The 24186-nt window shown below is 41.5% G+C and overlaps 1 protein-coding gene across 2 annotated transcripts; it reads right to left on the bottom strand.

Moving 5' to 3' along the window:
• Positions 1-3615: 3615 nt before the first annotated feature.
• LOC149816531 (protein Brevis radix-like 2) lies at positions 3616-8255 on the bottom strand. Of its 2 annotated transcripts, none has more exons than XM_089987653.1 (5): positions 8127-8255; positions 7196-7563; positions 5701-5836; positions 4532-4920; positions 3616-3694 (listed from the first exon to the last, which is right to left on the bottom strand). In XM_089987653.1, the coding sequence occupies exons 1-5, from the start codon at positions 8253-8255 to the stop codon at positions 3616-3618; spliced, it is 1101 nt and encodes a 366-aa protein (XP_089843779.1). The 2 variants fall into 2 exon arrangements, with proteins under 2 accessions (XP_089843779.1, XP_089843780.1); XM_089987654.1 differs by having other exon boundaries at positions 4532-4911.
• Between the last annotated feature and the right edge of the window lie 15931 nt (positions 8256-24186).

Here is a 24186-nt window from a genome sequence, read left to right as displayed (position 1 = left end):
TCTCGATTCAGAAGAGCTTCTTGCTATCAAGCTGGTCGGCGTATTTTGCCAATCGTTTTTTTCTCTCTTGAATATAGGGCTTCTCTTCGTTCCTGATACTGGCTTTTGCGGTTTCTTGAATTCGAGTGTTTCTTCTATATGTTTTTCATGTTTTGATCGCCTTTAACAATGTGTCCAACGAGAAAGCGCAAGTAAGAAGCCTGTTTGCTCTTGTTCCTGTTTTTTATTAACTTTTGTTCTTTTCACATTTTTCATTTTTTTTGTTAATTCTCTTGACGACCATAGCAATTCCAAGCTCTGAATGATGTCCGCACATAATTCAGTTGTCTTTTTTGTTTACCAAGCAACACACTTCATCTGTTGTGCAATTCCTGCTTACTCTGCTGATCGAATAGTATAAGCTAATTCTTTTTGGGAATTGCTATGCGAGGCAGATTCATTTTTAATTGTTTTCCTTACTACGAGAGGAGGGGTGATTGCTTTTATTTGGACTTTGTGATTTCTTTTTCTATTCAATACTGGGATCTTGAAATTCTCTGTTTTTCTTTATGGTGGTTTTTGTATTTGGCTTGGGATTCTAGGCTCATATTAGGGAACTTAGAAGTTATTCTAGGCACTTCTAGAGAAGAGAAAGCCTTAATTATTCTGTTGGAATTTGTTCCTGGTGGATCCATAGCATCCCTTCTTGGGAAGTTTGACTCTTTTCCAGAACCTGTAAGTGTTTACTCTTCCCCTTCATTGTTTACTTTCTAAATTCTGGATGTTTAAGCTATTCTTGTGATTGGATGCATCTACAAATTATAAGAATGTATACGAAACAACTGCTTCAAGGACTGGAGTATTTCCATGGAAAAGGAGTCATGCATAGAGACATCAAGGTTTTGTGGTTTGAAAATGTTTTTGTGATCGAATTTATTTTCTGTTGCCTTTATTTTTTAACTGTTCGACTTTGATTATCGGTCTTTGAAGATGTCTTTGGATTTCAGGGTGCAAATATTCTAGTTGATAATAAAGGTTGCATCAAGCTAGCTGATTTTGGTGCTTCCTAACAAGTAGTTGAACTGGTATTTTCAGATTCTACATTTCCTTTTTGCTTTTGATAAATGTGGGTGTGCGTACTCCTACCCTTTTATGGTTGCTTAACCATTGCCATTATAACCTATGAGCCACTAATTCATTAGCACTTCTGAGTATGATAGGCAACCATATCAGGGGCCAAGTCAATGAAAGGGACCCCCTACTGGATGGCTCCAGAAGTTATTCTTCAAACTGGGCATGGCTTGTAAGACTACTATGAAACCTTTGTATTTTTCATAGTTTGAGATTTTAGTGGAAACCAAAATGTTTCCTGGGTTAGCTTCGTTTTCTATTGACATCTCACTTCACTTGTGGCTTTTATCATTATCAATTTTTGCAGTCTTAACATATTTTAAGGATTGAATGCTAGCCTGCACATGCAGGAATATCCATATGCTGTATGTGTGTTGATTACCCTAGATTTAATATTCACAATGAAACAAACCAACTTATCCATGTACAGGTGAATTTAATGTCTTATGCATTTTTCCTAGCATGCTTTCTCAAATATGCACGTGGTTACCTTTTAGTTCATGAAGTTTTTCAAACAAATGATTACAAATAAACTGTAGAAATTTTTCTTATCTTTTTTTTTTCAATGCAATCATGTAATTGAACCCAATATTTCTTTGTAATGTGTTTTTTAGGCAAAATAGTATATTTTGTTAGTATAAATATCGCAGGAGCAGAAAAGCAAAGGTTTCTATTGAGTCTCAATATGTTGATAAGCTTACGCTTTAAGGCCTCGAGGCTTACGCCTGGCTTCATAACAAGCTCAAGGCCTCTCTTAGCCTCAACGCATTTAACAACCTTGTTTGACAGAGGAGCCTATCTTTTTTGGTACTCTCTTTGTATTTTTGGTACTCTCTTCTTTTGGTTGAGGAATCCATATATCCAAATGAAAACAATTGAAAGACGGAATGAAAGACGTCATGTTCAAAATTCACATGTCCTTTCTGAAATGGCACATGAAGTGGATGAGATCCGAAGATAAAAGAATAGCTTTAAATTATTTTCTCATTAATATTATATTCGTTTTAATTATGGAGGCATGCCTTTCTCTTAGAATATAAAGCTCTCTCTCTCTCTCTCTACATATATATATATATATATATATATACCACCACCAAGGGGGGGCAGGTTAGACTCTTCTAGAGATGCAGGTGCACTCTTAGATGTCAGATCAAGATCCGATCAGATGCTGAATATTTTGATCCAGAACTAGAATGACAGAATGCTCAATCAACAGTTACTGATGGAGTGATATTGATACATAGGATATTATATCCAAAAAACTGAGTTGGCACCTTTAATCTGGATCAAGACCTGAGGTGGATCGCGATCCAAATCCAACATTTGTCTAGCGAAGTATGAGAGCCTGGTCGCACTTTTAGGATGCAGGATTTAACGTTCATCAGTCATCCTCTTCACACCTTGGAGACTGACCAGTGGTAGTGTGTACTATTCCTTCCATAAAGTCACAAAACCAATCGAAACTCTATTTGGATCGGTGATGGTCCTATATTTAGAAAGAACCAATTTGGATTGACATTATCTTCATTCAAGATGAAAAACGAAATAAATAATCCAGCAATACAGCTGGATTTGGAATTTCCTTAAACATTGGAGGGTGGTTTTTCAGGTGGGTGATGCACTGATGGTGGTGACGAGATGGATGGTGGTAGTGGAAAAACATCATGAGGGTAATGATGATGATGAAGTTTTCCGAGAGATGGGTGATGGTGAGTGGTGGTGGTGGGATGGATGGATTGTGGTGAGGATGGATGGTCATTGGTAGTGAGATAAAGAGAAAAAAATCCACAAAATTTTTCTAAACATTCTACAACCATTTGAATGAAAGTTTCCTATCAAAAAGTATACTTTTTAGAAAAATCTCTCATTTAAGGTAAAAAAAAATCACCGATATTTCATTTTGTATCAGTTTTCCTACATCTTTCCTTCTTTCAAACGTGCCGTAGTCTCCACCCTTCTAGTATGTTAATGGCTGCCAACGGTCAAAAGTGATTCTGAATGCACTTCTCGGTATTCCATGAGTCAACCATACCATTGTCAGAAATGTCAGTTGCAGAGATCAAAGATCACACGTGATCCAACATGGTATGCCCCTGCATGCGGATCATAGATACCATTTGTGAAGTACCCCCAGTTTCAAACCCAAAGACTTTGAAAAATACCTACAACAAACCCACCGGCAGGTCCAGTGGTTTCTATGCCTACAATCTAACATTTAAGAAATTCCATGTCATAAAAGGTACTCTTGCATCACACAGATCAGCAGTACAACCTTGATTAATGAGACCAGTTTGTGAATGAACTGCAAGAGAGATCAGTGCAAAACAGTGTGGCAAGAAACAGCATTAGATATGTATCCGGCGCTGCCCAAGAAGGCAAGCAGGAATACTCGCTTGGCACAAGAATCAGAAACATCCTTACAGCAACAACACAAACACGCACGTATCCGCATACACCTCCAGAAAAAGAAAAGACACTATATGCTCTATGTTATCTATGCTAAGTTCAGAGGTACTGCTCATGTATTCTCGCTCTGTTTTCTTCCCACCACAAGCGTGCGTGCATTTCTCCAAATCTCTCTCGACTGCCAGATTCCACGGAAAAGAGAAAGAAAGAGAATAAGTCTCAAAACATTACAGTAAAAGAAAAACACACACCAAGTAAACAGTTTTTTTTTTTACAGTTAGTTGTCAGAATGTATACCAGTATGTACAGAAATTTCTTGATGATATTTTTCAGAACTAAGGCAAAAAAAGAACACATTAATCAAAACTATATCTAGAAAACGGAGTGACAGCAAAGATGTCAAACTATCAGCATTGTTGGATAAATAGAGATAGAAAAGCTCAATAGAGGCCCACTTAATCACCCACTCTCATGTTCGAGAAGTAAACATCATTTCCCTAAGCCCAAAACCTTTTCTGTTATGAATTGAGAATTCAAGAGGGTTTTGTTAAAGAACTCTGATATGATGCATGCACAACCAGCATTACTCCCTGATATTCAAATATGAATATTTTTCTCTTTTTTTAAACAGGTTCATGATGGGTTGCCGGGTTGCTAGACTGTCATTACTCAGCCAGACCATTTCTGCTATACACTTAAGGGACAGGCATAACATGAGCACCTAGAACCCATCCTTATATTTTCCTTTCACTAAATGCGTGTCTCAAAAAGTGTGGTTTGATGGTCCCCAGCAAAAAGGGAGATTATGTAAGGCAAGGACATGGTCCAGGTCCATCTGTGCTGCCTTGAGCAAACCACTAATCTGGATGCTAAAGTGAGACCCACACCATTCACATATGATAGATGGCTTGTCGAAAATGTATCAATGAATAGTCATGAAGGATCCAAGCAACCAAAACAAAAATTTCATAATCAAAGAGAAAGGTAGAACAAGAAGCATGAAGTTAAAGTTTACCTGAACCGAACCCTTCGGAGCTCCCTGGTACCACTGGGCAACAACCTGATAGTGATGTACACACCAGGCTCATCCTGCTCAACCCACTCCGTCTCCTGGTCACTGGCATTGCTGACTGAAGCAGACAGCTCACCGGAGCGATCAGCTTCTTCTCTCGAGGAACTCGTCCTGGATGCATCCATTGATGAGGTTTCTGTCTTAGCACTGATACTTGAAAGATTTGGAGTAGAAACAAGTCCTAAATCGTAATGGTGAGACTGCGTCGGGTGGTGTTCCATAGAATCAGACGATGAGTAACCCATTCCAACTGGCCTGTGGAAATTCAGTGGTAGCCGTTCTCTATTGAGAGGAGTTATTGGACTGCCTTCTACTGAACCCATCTTTGGACTCTGTACATGAATTTCATCTTTAGTTTCAATTACTTCTTGTCTAAAGCAACTCAAGGAGAGAGAGAGAGAGAGAGAGAGAGAGAGAGAGAGAGAGAGAGAGAGAGAGAGAGAGAGATTTCTTCTATAATGTACGAAGGTCCAACAAATTTTTTACCCTAAGGGCACTTCTGAATGTACCAAGCGAAACAGAAAAAACTTCCCGCAAAAGTAAAGCGCTGGGGGAGTTTTTCTCTCACATTGATAGCGCCTGTGGGCCTTACATAAAAATGGGTTTTTTATCCACACGGAGAAGTTTTACGTGCATTCATATGAGCTCTCAAAAAGGGCTTCATGTAAGCTAGGTTTATAGAAAAATTTCCACCACAAAGCTTGTAGCTTAAAGTGACCTCGTTATTCATGGAACCAAGAGTTAATTCACCATGCAAACATGAAGCAAGCGGCCAAACTACAGATCAACTGTTGATCTTATAGCAGAACGCAGCCTTTAACAACATAACGACGTAAGTTGCTGGTCCTAACAAACCACCTACAACCTGGGTCATGCAATTAAACAGTAGGTGGTCCACATCACACATATCCCGCAGGATATCTTTCAAAAGGCTTGGTCCCAATTTAATTTTGGAACAAGGCACCCTAAAGCCTGACCAAGTGTGACTGGTGTCGGGTTTGAAAGCGAAAGGTGCGAAATCTCAAATGCATACTAGCATGAGATAAGGAATGCTTTAACAAATTTACACTGCAATTTGGCATATGCAGGAAAACAAAGAATTTGAAACCTACCTCATCTTCAGACCTGGGCGGAGTTGGAAGTGGGAAGGCTTGCCTATTGAATTTCTGGACGTTGTAGAGTTCCATCACCTTGTCGTAGTTCTCAGCCCACCATCGTTGTGCTTGCCATTTATTAAACATCTCGCGACTATGAACAGGAGAAGAAGACAAAAAAGGAAAAGGAACCATGAATATGCAGTATCCAAGCAGATGTTATGCCACAAATATCGCTGATAGGACGCCAAAATAGTGATAGTTTCAAAATATTGACCTGATAGGAATAAATTTGTATTGTTCCTGTATTATTTATAATTATACATATTTAAATAATTTTAAGTTTTTACGTATGCCATCATTTTACCATGAAACACTAAGGGCACGGTTGTGTGTTAAGAGCCAAGTTTTCCAACGGAAACCCCCCTTCTCAGCGGAAACCAAGTCAGATAGGGGCTGTAGAGAGAGGCTCCGCACAGGAGCCTGGGCGGAGCCCCTTTCATTGGCACGCAAACGTCCCCTAAATTTTCATAGTATCACAAGATTTTCCAGATAATCAGAACTGTGTGTGAAATTGAGCAGATGTACTACTTGCAAAGAGAATTTAGTGTGACCTGCAGGCAAACGCATGCAGCACACGTGCGAGAAACCACAGTCAGTGGAATCTCGCTGCCTAAGTACATGTAGAAGGAATCTACAGAAGCTAAAAAGAAAAGCAAACAAAACTACTCTTTTCTCTTTTCTTTCTTTCCTTCTCTTTTCCCTTTTCTTTAACAAAAGACATGGAAACAGAACCAAAATGGTGGCCTCAAAATTCAAAACGGCCATCACAAAGATGCTTGTTGTTTTATACTTTAAACCCAAAAATCCACCACCAACAAAAATGGGATGACATATTCCCATCGCCCCGTCAAAGTTAAAAACAAGTTCTTGAAAAGCAATAAGCCTCATTTCAAGCAAAAATAACCACATCACTCCCAAATGGGTCTCAATCAAACCTAAAAAATATATATTTGAGTTAAGGATCGAATGAAGGATCACTAGATAAAGATGGTGCTACAAAAAATAGTTTGTGGGTTCTCAGGGCATGCGTTTCAAACGATCGGAAACAGGAGACACTTCTTTCCAATGAAGACCCAGATGGGTAATTCAGGAACTTAAATGCTTCATCAAAACGCAGATTCTCGGGGTTCCTGCTTCGTACCACAGACTGCAGAACCAATTGCATGTCCATGATCAGCAAATAAAGGAACGTTAAAGACAAAAAAACTACTGCACAAACACTATTACGGCACAAGTTAAAAAGCAGACATGCACATATACAATAAGAAAAGGACACGCATTTTGAATCAAACACCCTGATTTCAGGGGTTGGAAAGCAAAAGCTAACCCCGAACTGCAGTAGATAACAAAAAGAAGATAAATTGGCGAAATTACAGCGATTGCCCATCAAAACATTAGCCAATGACAGGCGATCAAACCCGGCTGGATGGAGAGAATCGGAGGTGTTTACCTGAACCGGATGCGCTTGAGGTCGTTGCCGCCCTGGGGAAGGGAGAGGAAGGTGATAAGGACGCCCGGCTCCACCTGGGCAACCCATTCCTTGGGCTCCTCCTCCTCCTCCGTGAAGACCACCTCGCGGGCGGAGGAGGGCATGGAGTCGACCCGGGGCGTGACTTCCCCGCTCGACGCACCGCCCAATCCTCCCCTAAGCCCCGGCGTCGAGAACGCGCTCTCGGCGCGCTGGTACGAGTAGTGGAAGCCCTCCGAGACGGCGTCCGAGTCGGCGTAGGGATTGTGCCCCTTGCCGTATCGGTCCGATGCCGAGCACGGCTTGCAGTGCCTGTACGCCCCTGAGACCTTCAAAGCCATGTCCTTAATCTGGCCCAAACCCAACCAAAAAAAAGGTTAAGAAAAAGCGTGAGAAAATTCCCAAATTCCGCGTAATCAGAGGAAGAAAGAAACCCTACTTCCGAATACCAATCGGAGAGAAGAAGACGACGCAGAAAGAATTCTCAAATGACGAAATTGCCCCTGTAATCTATAAAATTAGATATTGGTATAAGATGCGTCTCTCACTCTCTTATCCAAAAAAGAGGAGGTCATTAGTTATGTAGAAAAGGCCGTTTATGTCATTCTCCCAAACGGGAAGAGCACTCTATCGCCATGTTACAATGAAGAAAACCAGCAAGTTTTTTTTTTTCGTTTTTGCACTAACTCATTTATGAAGGAAAAAGGGTCAGAAAATTTGACAAAAATTGGGGAAGGGAAGAAAAGTAAGGAAAAAATAGCACCGAAATCAGAGAAAATAAAAAATATCGTGAATGCAAATGAAAATCAATTCTGTCTCCTCTCCTAAACGAGAAGTAAGAATTCCCATCGGTTCCATAAAACGTTTTTTTTTAAAGAGAGAGCAGGAAGAAGAAGAAGATGATGACGATTACCTGAGCGGTGAGGGTCTTGACGGCCTCTTTTGTCCTGGGGGTGCCCGAATCCTCGACGTCATCCCCATCCCGACCCACTTCCCTCAACGATCCATCCAGATGCTTCGTGCACGCTATGCATGTCAGCATATTCTTCCCCCCCACTCAACGAACTCCCCCCTCGCCGGAAAAACCCACCAACGCAAAAACGCCGGAAAACAAAAACAAAAAATCTCGACCTCCTAGTCCTCGGAGAGCACAGAAAACCACAAAAAATCAACAAACTCTACGCCCGCTCTCTACTGTCCGATTACTCCCGATCCCCGACGCTTCTCTCTCTCTCTAGATTGTATTCGGGTGTTCCAGGAATTTTAAAATGCTAAAAGAAAGAGGGAGGGAGAAGGGGAAAGAGAGGAAGGAGAGCCTCGAAGTTCAAGCCGGAATGGAATTCTCAAATGAGAAGGAGAAAAGGAAAAGTTAGAGGACATTAAATATTTACTTAAATTCGTCGATCAGAGACTCTGAGAAACAGCAGGGAGAGGCCGCCCGTTCGACGCGTCTCTTTTCCACCGCTGATTCGAAAATTTGAGCAACGCGGCAGAAACGCTCATCGAGGAGAAGAAGAAGAAAGGAAATGTTTCCTTTTCTGCATTACCGCATTCAGATCTCACCTTAAATTCTTTCCAAAACAGAAAAATCTCCTCGCATCGACGATTTCGAAAGCTTCTAACGGAAAACGGAAGAGAAGGAGCAGAGTTTCCAGGGATTTGAAAGATGGGAAAAAACGGAAACGGAAGGCGATCTAGCCGTTGAGTTTTTCCGGCCGCCGGAATCTCTTCTCTCCGCACTCTCGAGACCGCGACTCTCTCCGTCTCTCTCTCACAGTTACACGTTTTTAGGGTGGGGAATTGAATTAAAGCGATCAAAAAGAAATTTGTTTTCGTTAAATTTTTTTTTTTTTGCTTACCGGTTACCGGGAAAGCACGTGAGGTCCGTACCGGGGATGGTGTCCGCAGCGTGGCGAAGGTGACCGGGTTGGCCGGTAACTCACAACGGCCCCTGACTTCGCTGGGCTCGGAGTGAGCGCGCGCGCTCTCTCCCTCTCCCCGAGGGCGCGTCTGATTATTGGTCAAAATCTCCGAAATACCCTTCAGTAGCCTTTCAAAAGATGCATCGCCAAACGCGAGGGCTCAACGAGGTCACTTTTGGTTTAGTCTACGGAGGTGAAGGTCATTTCGGTAATTTCCTCCGAGCCATTTTTTTTTTGGGTCTACCGGACGCGCGATTCCGCGCAAGCACAAGTAGCTGGGATCCCTGGTCAAGGACGATCAAGATCTTAATCTTTTGTAATGAATATGATACCCTTTTGACTTTTTAAGGCATAGCCATTGGTCAAGGGCCGTTTACGGGGCTAAACCTAGAAACGGGTCCAAATGGGTCCAGCTGTTAGTGAGGGCATTATGGTCATTTGAGTTATACCTGAGACAAAATTACGCTTTTGCCGATCAGCCAGGTTCGGACGATTAATCGGCGGGAGTTGGGGGTGTGTGAGGAAATAAATGTGGAGGTGCGGGGGCGGCATGAGAATTAATAAATTATTGGGGGTATATTTAATAATAAATAAAAACAAAAAATGGGGGTAAGTTCCTTAATGCGACAGTGAAAGCATGGCTGGAGAGAGAGAGAGAGAGAGAGAGAGAGAGAGAGAGAGAGAGGGGGAAGACAGTTTTTTAAAAGCAGAGAGAGAGAGAGAGAGAAAACGGGCGAGAAACCAGGTGGGCCCGGAGGGAGGTAAGGGGTTCAGGTGGGCCCGCTCTAACGTGCCTCGATGTCCTAAGCGAGACAGCTTCAGAGTTTGCACGTTGAATGTTGTCAGTATCGGTATCGGCACTGTATCGTTTAGCCAACGATTTAAGTGAATCGGTAAAAAAAAAAATGATTAAAAAGTATTACGTATCAATCAAAACGTGACATGTATTTAAGCCATTAAAATAATTTTAAGTATTTTTATATTTATTAAAAAATAACCAATTAAAGAGTCATGCATAGTGATGGCAGTGGACCGGAGGAAAGCGGGCCCCGCCTCGCCCCGTTTGGACCGGGGATGAAGGGTATGAAACGAGGATGGAGGCGGTGACGAAGGTTAAAATCCATCCCCGTCCGGGGATGGAGGCGGGGATGGACGTGCACTTTTCCCCACCCCGACCACTTTTCCCCCCAATATTCCCACCCCGCCTCAGACATGAAACGGGGATGAAGGCGGGGTGGAGGATAAAATCCATCCCTGCCAAGGAGGCGGGGCGGGGGTGGAGACCTTGTCCCCCCGCCCCGCCCCACTGCCATCCCTAGTCATGCATGTTACATGTATATCGATTTTCTGCCAATACCGATACACACGGACAACATTGGTTGGGACCACCACCACCTTTGTTCCTTGCTTGCTCTCCTTCTCCCAAGGCTTCTTTTGTATAACTAGGTCGAATATTTAAGAGACAGGCAAAGATTTTTTTTTGTTGGATTTTTTGATAATTAAAGGGAAAAAAATGCTTTGTCCAGTAAGCTCATTAGCATAAAACCTAAATTCTTCTGAGTTATAGGCATCAGCTTTCTATTCCCACACATGCTTAGGTTTTTATAAGGTTCGAAAAATCAACGGTTCAAAATCTTTGAAATTTTTTAAAACTCCAAATATCATGTTTTTCATGGAAAACACATGATCAAGGTGTGGATTTTTCGTAAATCGACCATGCCCAATACATTTATTGGGTGAAAAATGCAAAAAAAAAGAAAAACACATTTAGCATGTATCATTTAGCACCTACAGTATGAGTAGTTATTATCAATTTCTCTCTCTCTCTCTCTCTCTCTATATATATATATATATATATATATATATATATATATATATATATATCCCCTAGTTAAAACAGCTAAAATAGTAGGAATCAACTGTTGAATCAGTAAACAACTTGGGGCTCAGATTGTTTGGTAAGAGCTGTTAGTGCACATTACCATGTGTTGGAACGTTGCACGTTCAAAACCCAATGGTATGTCGTGTAACTGGTGGGGTCAGACTAACCCCAGTATAATGTAGGCCATTGATTTTTTAACCCTAAAAAAATTAGGACATACATGCTAGAAAAATATCGTCCAACTAATGGTTTCTAATAAACCAATCATATACATCACATATGAAAGGCCAGATGTTCAAAAAAGTGAAAATAAAAAATTGAAGTTTTTCATTAAAAGTTTGAAACACACGTGGATAAGAAACATTATCTTAAAAAAGAAATGCTTCAAGTATGTAAGTACACTACTTCAGCATTGATTAAAGCAATGTTTTAAATTCTGGATATTGGAAAAGGTAGTAAAAGAAAGTAAAGAAAGGTTCACTGAAGCAAAGAACTATTCTTGTGGTTCATTTTGAGGCTTTAGGGGCATGTTCGGGTTTGTTCAGAAGCGCTTTATCACCTGAGAAAGCAATTCTGAAAGCGATGAAATCCCATGTTCTTTCGAGCATGAGATTTCAGGCAGCCATGATTTTGCATCATTCTGACTCGAAATCGCGACCACCCGTGAGATTTCAAGGGCATGTTTGGCTTGTTTCGATAGAATCACTTTCTTAGGAAAACCTGAGAAAGCAATTCTAAAAGCCCTGAAATTGCATGTTCTTCCAAACATGAGATTTTAGGCAGTCATGATTTTGAACCTTGGAATTTGAAATCACGACAACCCGTGAGATTTGAAATCTCACTAGTTGCCCTGGGATTTGGAATCAGAAACATTTGAAATCATTCTGATTCCAAATCCCGTGCGAGTTGAGGCACCCGAACGTAGGAGTTTGACAGCATGATTTCTTTGGCTTTTAAAAGATACAGGTAGGTTTGAGTCTATTTTGACTGAACTCATTTTTCTTTTCTTTCCTCAAAGAAAAGTCTCATAAATTGTGTTAAAATGTCATGGATTTTAATAAATGATCCATGGATGCAAGCCCATGTTAGATCTAACCCTCTTTCAAACAAATGACTTCGGATCCTTATATTTGAGATCTAAAAACAACGAAAATCTATAGAATTTTAGTCCGCTGGAGGAGGGGAAGAGGTAGTGTGGAATATAATTCCATAAGGATGCAAACGGTTCGGATTTTAGATCCCAAAATACATTAGGGAGTCAGATTGGTTTGCATCCAAGATAGCAAAAATTTGCAAAAAACCCTTCCTAAATCCAACCCGTTTGCAACCCTAATTCCACAGATCTGAGACACTCGGATCTCAGATATTGAAAAAATTAAAGGATAAATTGAATAAAAATAAAATAAAAAATTATGAAAAAGCAATATTAACTTGAAAATCTTGCTTCAGATTTGAACAACTCATTTCTATATTATAGTAAATTCCAACACGACCCCTTTATGTTCGAGGGTAAACAAAAAAAAGATCTCTAACTTGAAAATAGATGCTAAAGTTGATGCAAATGATTGAAAGCATGAACATTCTAATGATGATAAGGTAGAAATGTCGAATGAATATTGTAGTACAAACTTGTCGATAGAAAGAAAACCATAGCCTTCATGCCGGTAAATTTGGATCACATCACGCTCTGATACCAAGTGAACAATAAAGAATGGACTAAATAAAAATAAAATAAAATTATAAAGGAGAAATACTAAATCAAAAATCTTGCTTCAGGTTTGAACAACTCATTTCCATATTATCGTGGATCCCAACATATCTCAATGCATTCAAACTTACCTATAGTTATCTCAAGCTTTGAAGAGGTGTTTGATTACTTAGGATCTCAAATTTCAATTTGCAAGTTAAGGGGCAATTGAGCATATTTGTATCAAATAGAATTGAGTTGTTTCTTTCTTCTTTTTTGAAAGAAAATATTTGTGTATCTTAACTAAAATGTGAATCTCAGATCCCTGGGAATAGGTGAATATGAGATTCAACATTCATTTATTTTGGATCTCAATGTGGGGTCTACACTAGATTTAGAGTGAGATTTGCATTCAAATAGAAAATGGTCATATTGAATTTGAATCCTGACTAGCATACAATAACTAACTGGATACATATTTACATATTATCAAATTGTGATATCCATTAGATTAGGATTCAAGTTAGATCAAATGTAAACCTCAAATCCTATCTAGATCCATTTGTTAATTGGACAATCTTTTAGATTCCATCTGGCTAAAATGGATTTAGATTCTATCTGGCATCCCAAATCCAAACTACTCGACAACTTTGTCCTAATTAAGGCTCATGGTAAACTAAATAAGATATTGCGATCATACACATGCCGCTTAAGTAAAATGTCTTATCCTGAGAGTTTTTTTATCACTATGAATGACTTTGATTGCTTCCTTCCACGTGCTTGAATTCTTTCATATTAATTTGCTTTTGCACCGCATAATTTTTTTTTTCACCTTCCTTTTTTTGCGTCCCCCCCCTGTGTGTTTCTTCTCACCCTCTCGAACTGCTTCCTTTCCTGTCCCTATTCTCCCTTTTTCTTCTCCCTTGTCGTCTTCTCCATTGCTCATTTCTTTTTTAGCCCTGATGACCCTCTTGCATTTGTCCTTGGGTATCCTCTCCCTTTTGTCCTCCCTTCCTAGGGTGCTAGCTTCTCCCCGAGCAACAAGATCTTCTTAAGTCGGAGCTTCAACCAAAGATCTCCTTGGTGCCAACCTCTTTGATAAAGATGAAGCAACTTATCCCGTCAATAGGGTTTCCTTTGGTGGTGTCATCGATTGCTAGTTTAAGGCATTAATGAATTCGTTGGTGTAGAATATCAGGGGCCTTGGAGGGCCTCATAAACAACTATTCTTGGGTAATATGTTGTGTTTGACATCTTTCTTATATATGTTATTGCTTATCCTTTATGCAGTCAACACGTGGTTTTGTATCTGTGAAATTAAGGGATCAAAGAATTCTTTCTTTCACAAATCTTTGGACTCTTTTTTTTTAGATGTGTTCTAACCTTCGATGCTAAAGCAAATGGGATTGATCATTCTTTAGGTCACATTTATTGTCAATCATTGTTTTCTCAATGGAGTGAGGTTCTTAAATTTAGAATTTGGTTTTCAAACGATACAAATTATCACACATATATGCAGAACATATAAGAATATAATTTTTAACAATAATAAGCTTAGAGTTTTCAAATTTAAAAACAAACCAAACTTATCATATTTTGAATTTGAAATAAGATTTCGACTATAGAATAAAACATAAAATGTAGTGACCAAATCTAAAATGAATCCTAATTCCAACATAACTCTGCAAGCCCTAACGTTCTTGACATGCAAACACATTTTATTTTCTGAAAAGATGTTTCTTTTATGCTCTGCTGGTTTTCTTTTGTTCAAAAATGTCTATAAAGAGTTGGTAATGTGCACCGTGACACCGGAATCAATCAACCAACTATGCAATGAAACATAGATTAAATTGTACCTATAAGAAATGAATAAGTTATTACCTTTATTCTTGACTCATTTCTTATGCTTCAGGTAGTCTACTTTCTCATGTCCCTTTTTCTTGCAGAAGAAACAATTTATAGAAGAACCTCTTGCCTGGGGTTTGACTTTTGTCTGAGAGCTTGAACTCTTTTTTGAGGTTTTCTTCTTGTTCTTCTTCTTAAAGGAACTTTTATTTGCTTTCGGCTTATGTTTTTTCTAATGAGAGGTCATATGTGCACTTGGCAGCCTCTCACCCTTCAGTTTTTCTTCTTCTTCAACATACTTGGTTAAAAGGTCATTAACAGACCACTCATTGTTATGTATATTGTAGAAAATCTTAAAGGGTCCATACTCACTTGGCAACGAGGTCAAAATCAGATAGACCAAAAAGGAGTCTAAAATGGCGAACTTCATGTCATTCAGTCGAGATGCAATGTTTCTCATCTCCAAGATATGATGTCGATATGACTCTTACCAAAATATTTCATAGACATAAATTTAGACATTAGTTTATTGTCCTTAGCCTTATTAGAATTGACAAACTGAGCCTCAATAACTCCAAAAAATTCATTCACTGTCATGTAGTGAAGGATAGTGTCTCGAATGTTCTTAGTCATTCTAGATTGCAAAAGCAACAAACTAAGTCTATTTGAGTGCTCCTACTTCTTAGAGACAACCTTCTGTTCGATTGTATTCTACTTTATAAGAGCAAAAGGTTCATCATTCTTAAGAGCCAAATCTAGGTTCATATAACTGAGAGTGAATAATATTTTTTTTTCAATATGTGAAATTGGATTCATCTAACATGATATGTTACTAGAACTGTCAATGATGAAAAAACCTAGTATAACAAGAGACAAAAGGAAAAGATCTTATAATTGTTCAAACAAGACTCATGTTGAAAAGGTAAAAACTGAGACCCTTTATTATTTATCTCTTCTTAGATAAGCATAATTAGGTCATTATCATTCTATTTTGGTGGAAACGATAATACTCATAGTTGTTGCATCTCATCAATTTATAAAGAATTGACTTGAATTGGTAAAACTAGCAGATCATATAACCAAAGGCAATTCAACACTATACATTTGGATAAGAACATATTTCATAGGCTTATATACATATATACCATTACACCTATGTGAATTTGAAACACAATGACCTACCTTTGGGTAGAATCATTATTTCATAAAGTAACACACAATCATAACACTGAATCTTAACACGATCTAAAGAATCCTCAATCAACACAACTCAGATCACTTTGGTGATTGCATGAATGAGTTAATTGAGATCTTTTACCGCAAATATATTCGTATTATGGAGCATGTTCATGCACACATAATAATGCATGTATATTCATGATGAAACATGTATTATATCATCAAAAATACAAATTCATGCTTCAACTTATATGCATAAATAAATTTTGATGAAAATACATCATAAATGTTATGAATTTAGTCATAATTCATGCTTAAAATATTTTGCATAACTTAAATAATATAAAATGCATGTATTAGACATGCATAAGTCACGATTCCTTAACAATAAACATATATAAAGCATGAAAAAATGACAAAACACTCTTATGGGTAAAACCTGGGGTCCTCAAGCTAGAATCAGTCTAAAAGTCCTCTAAACCGGTCAACCAGGGGCCCGAACCAATTTTTGAACAGTCAAATCGGTTATAAACATGTACAAAAGCTCATAAACCCCTAAAACTAAATGAGAAAATCATTGTTCCTTCATAGATTCATGAGTTACATTCAGGAACTGGTGCAAAACCGATAAGAATCGGTCAAAAATGGCCTTCAACCGGTGCTGAACTGTATCATTCAGAGAACCGATTCAGTTTTAAATAGGTTTAAATAGTATATGGATCTTATTTTAGACCTGATTTGATTCAATCAGATCCAGTTTTAATGGTTCTCGGGTCAGATCCCTTTGTTTTGGATCTAGACCCATGTATGACTGGGAGACAATACTGATCCAATCCACCTGGATCCTTGTATCTGGGTCTGGATCGGGTCTGTAAAGAGCAGCGACAACCTGATCCATCCGGAACCATTTGGGTTCGGTTTCAAATCGGGCCAGCCCTGGGTTGGAATACCCTACCCAATCAGTATTGAAACTACCCGGAACGCCAAAGTGCTTTAGTTTGTGAGAAAACCGAAGGCTTTCAGTTTCTTAAAAATTGAAAGCCATACCGACTGGCCTTAAAACCTCTGCCCCGCCCCCATTTTTGTTGATGTGCACTGGCACCGGAAAGTTCGTCGACGACGGCGACCCCCCCCCCCCCCCCGGCACGACCATAGGTCCCTCCGTCGTTGGTGGCATTGACAAAGGTAAATCATATTTTTTTTTGTTTTGCATGCAGCCTCAACAGGCTGACATTGCCACCGGCGGCTGGGGCCACTGCAGTCGATGGCGATGGTTGGTCCATGATGACCAGCCATCGTCTGCCGGTAGCTGCAGCAACGGAGGGCAGCCTGCTCGACAGGCGATCCCTGTGGTCTGCGTTCACCGAGACAAACACCACCGTCGATGGCCGCCTCCGGTGGCCGATCACAACAGCGGTAGGCATTGGCCAGCCTCTAGTGATCGGTGGTCTGCGATGGATCCAGCCATCGGCCGGTGGGTGAAGGGTGAAAAACTCGGTTCCATAATGGGTTTTCGACCCCCGTATTTTTTTTTAAGCTCCTCCATCCGACGACATTCAGCTTTCGCCGCTGGCCATCGCCAGTGGCGGTCATCCAAAGGTAGCCACTAACGCTGAGGATAGCCACCGGCGTCGGTCGGCCAGCAGTGGCTGGCCCTCGATGCCAGGGTCGTCTGCAGTGCCGACAAACCCCGTCGAGGGTGATCCTTAAAAGGGGCATAAAAAAAAATGTCGAAGCATAGGGTTCTTTGGGGGAAGCACAAGACGAGGGATTAAAAATGGTGCAAAACAGGATTCAGGCATCCCAGCAAGCATCGTCGCCTTTGCGGGAGGGCAACAACTACCGACCCGGAGGCAGTGGGCCAAGGGCGTAGCTAGGGGGGGCAGGACTGGGCTGTAGCCCAGTTCTGCCTCCCGAAACAGTTAATTTTTTTTGTTTTTTTTTAAAAACCCAGTCCTAGCCCAGCCCTGATTCCATATGAAATAGATTTTTATCCATTTTTGTAGCCCAGTCCAGTCGTAGCCCAGCCCTGACTGCAGCAAATAGTTTGATTTGCCCATATGAAATAGATTTTTATTAATAATTGTAGCCATTTTTTATTTTATCTCAAAAAAAAAAAAATTCGGGGGCGCTGCCCCCGAACACCACACCCGACTATTGCACAAATAATTTTTTTTTTGCTACACCCCTGTTTGCCCCCGCCCCCCCCCCCCCCTCACATGAATCCTAGCTACGCCCTTGGGTGCGCCAGGCAACTCCTCCCCCGTCGTCATCCGACTTTCCAGAACTGAACGAGAGTCCGATGAGAGAGTTCACCAATATAAATTATGTTGGGTGTTGCATGAACGTCGATGCACCCACACGCCCAGCGAAATGCAATGTGTGGATCCATAACTCAATGTTGGCATTCATAGAAACCATAACGAGAATGTAAAAGCAAAAAGTAGACACCATGGATGAGACAAAGATGCAGGTGCACGACATTTTTCCTCAGCCTTATTGATGCCCACGATGAGCCCAAGCCATCAAGTCGATAGTGAGTAAGACTCTGAACCCAAATGAAAAAAGATGACACTTTGGTTGCACTCATCAAGCAACCATTTCTCAATTTATAGTGGGAGGAGAGCGGGGTTACATATATGGCATTCATGTAGATGAACATGCCATATTGAATGTGAACCCAAATGAAAAAATAGATACCGTGGTTGCACTCATCAAGCCACCATTTCTCAATTTATAGTGGGAGGATAGTGGGGGCTACCTACATTGCATTCATGTACGTGAACCACATAACTCCTTTCCACTAATTCCCTACTAATGCTCCACTACAGCCTTCATTAATATCTTGTATCAAACAAGATTACACTTAGGGTTTGACCTAATCTGAAATCTTCGACATCCTTCTCATGTGGTGGTGGTGGGTTGGCTTACAATTTTGCAGGGTCGTCGTTTTCATGTGGAGTATCTTTTCCAAAGGCCTTTTACCTTTGATCACTGGTGGTTGCGTGAAATAGGGTTCCCTGAGTTAGTGAGTCGATCTTGGTCTCTGCCAGTTGGAGGGACTTGGGTTGCATTTCTACTTCACCAAAAGCTTCTTTGTCTTCGCATTGAGGTGAAAGAATGGTTGCGTTACAACAGGATTTCTAAGTTTCACTTGCTTGATAGTTGGGAACCAAGATTGCTATCTTTGGGTCACTTTTCCTCTTCCTCTTTATCTAATGATGTTGATATGAACGACCTTTCGGAGTCCGCTCGGGAAAAGAAAAGAATGGCGGATTAGAAAAGAATTGAAATGGCATTAGCGCTCGCGCGTCCTCTGGCTCAAGGACGGTGATGGCAACATCCGTTTTTTTCATCATTATGCTTCTTATCATCATTATGCTTCTGATAGGAAGCAGGTTAATCAGCATGACTTCATCCTGCTTGGGTAGGGATGGCAGTGGACCGGGGGAAAGCGGGGCCCCGCCCCGCCTCGCCCCGTTTGGACCGGGGATGGAGGGTATGAAACGGGGATGGAGGCAGGGACGAAGGTTAAAATCCATCCCCGTTCGGCGGTGGAGGCGGGGATGGACTAGCACGTTCCCTCGCCCCGCCCCGCCCCATCCCCGCCCCGGCCCATCCCCGCCCCGCCCCCGGCCCATCCCCGTCCCGGCCCCGCCCCGCCCCATCCCCGCCCCCAACCCTTTATATTTTTCTACATGTTTACTAACCCTAACTCCCTTCCCTAATTTCCTAACCCTGGAGCCGCCGAGCCGGGCCGTCGCCTCTTCCCCTTCCTTCCCCATTCGCATTATCATTGGAGCTGGGCCGTCGCCGACCACCGTTGGCCGACGCCGACCACCGTTTGCCGACACCGACCACCGTTGGCCGACACGATCTCTCCCTCCTTCCATGGCTGATGCATTGTTTGACATCTTCTGAGATCTTAAAAACAACTTTTGACATGGCTGATGCATTGTTTGTTTGTCAGCGTATGAACTATCAAAAAAAGAAGGTAAGGTTGGGACACCTGAGAGACCACTCTCCGATCTTGGTAATCTAAGTTATCATGGCTACTGGACTAGGGTTTTGCTTGACATTCTGAAGAAGCATAAGGGCAATATTTCCATCCTGCTTTCTTTCTGGACCTTCATGTTTTAAATTTGTGTTGCACTCTGTGGTTTTGCTTGTGCTGTCAAATCTTCTCATATAGTGGACACATTTTTCTGTGATTATAAAGCAGGTTTCAATAGGTTAATTTTTTCATTTATAGTGGTTGTTTGATTTGGCTTAATTTTTTTTAACATTTCAGATCAACTTATTTGCATATTCATTTTTCTAATTATTAAATAATATTCTCCAGTTCAGAAAAAATTGGAGGATGAGGAACTGAGTCCATTCAATATCTTCTAGAGCATGATCCATGGATGTTATGTATTAGTTTACTAGGCACAAGTAAAATCTAATTTTTGTCTGGGCTATGAAGGCGGGGAGATCATGTTTTCCATGTGGACGAATTCATTTATCATTAACTGAAATATTAACGTGAATGATTTCTAAGTAGGGATGCAATTTGACAAACGGGGACGGGGACGGGGACGGGGCGGGGCCGGGGACGGGGCGGGGGTGGAGGACATGAAACGGGGATGAAGGCGGGGGTGGAGGATAAAATCCATCCCCGCCGCGGAGGCGGGGCGGGGGTGGAGGATAAAATTCTGAGGCGGGGCGGGGGTGGAAACCTTGTCCCCCGCCCCGCCCCGCCCCACTGCCATCCCTATGCTTGGGAATGAATTTGTGGAAGGTTCGCGTCTATTGTCAGTTGTTTCTTCCTATTTTAGCCATCTTTTCGCTCACCCTGACATTCAGGGTGGCTCCGTTTTAGAATCAATTTACTATAAACTTGGAGAGGGTGGTGTATGTTTTCCCCCGATGATTCACTGAATCCCACGTCTGTGTTCGGGGGTCTGAATGAGCACAAAACGGCGATTTGAGAAAATGATAAAAATGCTCTTCATTCAAAAAAGAAAAAACAAACGGTTCAAAAAAAGGACAAACATGTCCTCCATCCAGAAAGCCGAGGATGATGTTGACTCTTCAAAGTCTACACAGCGAAACGAACCTTAATCGTTTCGCCAATGGTGATTCGGCGAAACGATGGTGAGTCGACGATTCGATGGTGAGCCGGCGATCCGATGGTCATCCGACGAAATGAACCTGAGCCATAAAAAATGTATGTTTGAACTTTTAATCGCCATCTTCTTCTTCTTCCTTCTCCGTAAAACACTATAAAACCCTCTCTCTCTCTAGAGAAGAAATCAGGGGAGGCAAAGAGTCCCCCCTAGAGAACGCCATGAACATCAACCCTCCCACTCTCTCTCCCTTCTCTTTCTACTTCTGTGCACATCCAGCAGATGATCCTACATTGCTCCATCAAACACCGACTGACCTACACACTGACTGCAGCATCGTTTAACTTGATGAGTTGTGGAGCCTGATTCATAGTTTTTGCCCTTACAAGAGGGGGTTTGGGGGCTCCTCCCAGCGTGGGTAGCATCATTCAACTTGATGAATTGTGGAGTCTTATTTAGAGTTTTTGCCCTTATAGGAGGGGGGTCCGGGGGCTCCCCATCGGCGCAGGTCCCGTATAATTTTTTTAATTTTTTTCCTCTTTTAACTATCAAAAAAGAGCAATAAAGCGTTTTGTTTAATCGTGAGGCTCATGTTTCCTTCGGTTGTTTCTTGCTCGAGGTTTTCGTAACACCCCTTCCCATGATTTTTCTATTTTTCTTTTTCTGTTTCTTTCTCACATTTTTTTCAATGACTCCCCTACAACGATTTTTAGTGTTGTCAGGTCTCCAACGAGCCCCACAACGATTTATAGTGTTGTTCGGTCTTCCAACAATGATTTGTAGTATTGTCGGGCCTTCCTACACCGATTTGTAGTGTTTTCGGGTCTCCAACGAGCCCGACAATGATTTATAGTATTATTCGGCCTTTCAACAACGATTTGTAGTATTGTCGGGTCTTCATACAACGATTTGTAGTGTTTTCGGGTCTCCAACAAGCTCCACAACGATTTATAGTGTTATCCGATCTTCCAACAACGATTTGTAGTATTGACGGTCCTTCATACAACGATTTGTAGTATTTTCGGGTCTCCAACAAGCTCCACAACGATTTATAGTGTTATCCAGTCTTCCAACAATGATTTGTAGTGTCTTTCGCAAATCATTATAGCGATTTGTAGTATTTTTGGGTTGCACAACACAAAATAATTTGGGCCTAGTTTTTAGTTAAAATGGGGAATAAAATTATCATAGAAATCACTTAAAATTTACAAGAATAAACTAGACTCAATAACGAAGACATCACTTTTTACGGATTTGGAATATGACCTCCGGTTAGAGAGATATGACCATGACAAGTTGGTCCTAATTCGGGTAGCGATTTACAACGATTTGCTTACTGAATAACACTACAAAATCGCTATAGTGATTTGCGGAACACACTACAAATCGCTTTATTGCTCTTTTTCGATAGTTAAAAGAGGGAAAAAAAATAAAAAAATTATACAAGGCCCTAAAAAAATTTGGTCTGCGGGGTGCTGCCCCCCGAGCCCCCCGTCAGGGGCGACCCCCCTGGACCTCACCCGCTGACCGCGCAGCGGGACCCACGCCGGGGGGAGCCCCCAGACCCCCCCTCCTGTAATGGCAAAAACTCTAAATAAGGCTCCACAACTCATCAAGTTGAACGATGCTACCCATGCTGGGAGGAACCCCCAAACCCCCTCCTGTAAGGGCAAAAACTCTGAATCAGGCTCCACAACTCATCAAGTTGAATGATGCTACCCACGCTGGGAGGAGCCCCCAAACCCTCCTCCTGTAAGGGCAAAAACTCTGAATCAAGCTTCACAACTTATCAAGTTGAATGATGCTATCCACGTTGGGAGGAGCCCCCAAACCCTCCTTCTGTAAGGGCAAAAACTCTGAATCAAGCTTCACAACTTATCAAGTTGAATGGTGCTATCCACGTTGGGAGGAGCCCCCAAACTCTCCTCCTGTAAGGGCAAAAACTCTGAATCAAGCTCCACAACTCATCAAGTTGAATGATGCTACCCACACTGGGAGGAGCCCTCAGACCTCTCTTCTGTAAGGGTAAAAACTCTGAATCAGGCTCCACAACTCTTTAAGTTGAATGATGCTACCCACGTTGGGAGGAGCCCCCAGACCTCTCTCCTGTAAGGGTAAAAACTCTGAATCAGGATCCACAACTCATTTAGTTGAATGATGCTACCCACGCTGGGAGGAGACCCCAAACCCTCATCCTGTAAAGGTAAAAACTCTGAATCAGGATCCACAACTCATTTAGTTGAATGATACTACCCACGCTGGGAGGAGACCCCAAACCCTCCTCCTGTAAGGGTAAAAACTCTGAATCATGCTCCAGTAAAAACTTTGAATCAGGCTCCATAACAGTCAATGTGCAGGTCAGTCGGTGCTTGATGGAATAATGTAGGATCTTCTGCTGGATGTGCACAGAAAGAGAAGGGAGAGAGAGAGTGAGAGGGTACATGTTCATGGCCTCCTCCAGGAAAGATTTCTTTCTCGGATAATCCTGCAGTGCAGAGACTAGGTCTTAAATAATCATCTTCGGGGCACTTAAGTCTTTACAACCACTCCCTTTTTTAGAATCGTCATTTTTTTTGGCACCAATGGAGGAGAGGGTACTTAAGTCTTTGCAATCACATCAAACTTCAATGCTAATTAATGCTGACAAACATGAGGATACAATATGCACATTCTTAAATACGTGGTGCTCATTGGGACCCCCCGAACACAAGATGTAGCTAACTGCCCTCTTCGGGGGGAGAACATATAACCTGCTTTGATAAACTTGCAACAGAGAAGACATCCACGTACACTTGACGTCCCTTTCCAGTTCTCAGCTCTCCTGTGTCGAGTCGCCAGGTCTCCACAGGTTTCCAGTAGATTTCTTTTTGTGGTTTTGGGATATGTTGAAATCATATCTCTATTTGTTTTTGTCAATTTTTTTTTTACAATGCTAGCCTGCTTAAGGTATTCAGGTGGTGGTCTGAGGTAGTGCTGATCCCTAAGGTATTTGGTGCGGTCAACATTTTTCTCTTTTTGACCTATATCCATTATGGGGGCGCCTTACTAGATTCTATCGAAAGTTCTCGCAAACAGGATAAATGAAGTAAGCTCCTGATTTCTTACTTGGGACTTCCTCTTGACAACCAGTTGATTCGCTCCTCCCATTGGTCGCTGCTTTTGGATAAAATCGAGTCCTGTTTGCAACGGTGGCGAGGTAAATATCTATCTCAGGTGGCTTGGCTCACTCTCATCAAAGTGATTTTTTCCGTTATTCCCTCCCACTTTATGTCAATTTATAAGATTCCAGCAATGATTTGAAGCACATTGAAAAACATGCTCACATTTTTCTTTGGGGTGGTGGAAATGAG

The sequence above is a fragment of the Nuphar pumila genome, chromosome 14, assembly GCF_984573655.1.
Source record: "Nuphar pumila chromosome 14, dmNupPumi1.hap1.1, whole genome shotgun sequence".
NCBI lineage: Eukaryota > Viridiplantae > Streptophyta > Magnoliopsida > Nymphaeales > Nymphaeaceae > Nuphar > Nuphar pumila.
Note: the sequence above shows the minus strand (reverse complement) of the source record. Positions and strands in the feature narration are given on the sequence as shown.

Excerpts from the sequence above, each read along its gene's own strand:
- LOC149816531 (XM_089987653.1), bottom strand. The coding sequence starts at position 8,255 with ATGCTGACATGCATAGCGTGCACGAAGCATCTGGATGGATCGTTGAGG. Across the intron at positions 7,564-8,126 it reads TCAAGACCCTCACCGCTCAG|ATTAAGGACATGGCTTTGAA; the intron begins GTAATCGTCATC and ends GGTTTGGGCCAG. Across the intron at positions 5,837-7,195 it reads CTCAAGCGCATCCGGTTCAG|TCGCGAGATGTTTAATAAAT; the intron begins GTAAACACCTCC and ends TCCTGTTCATAG.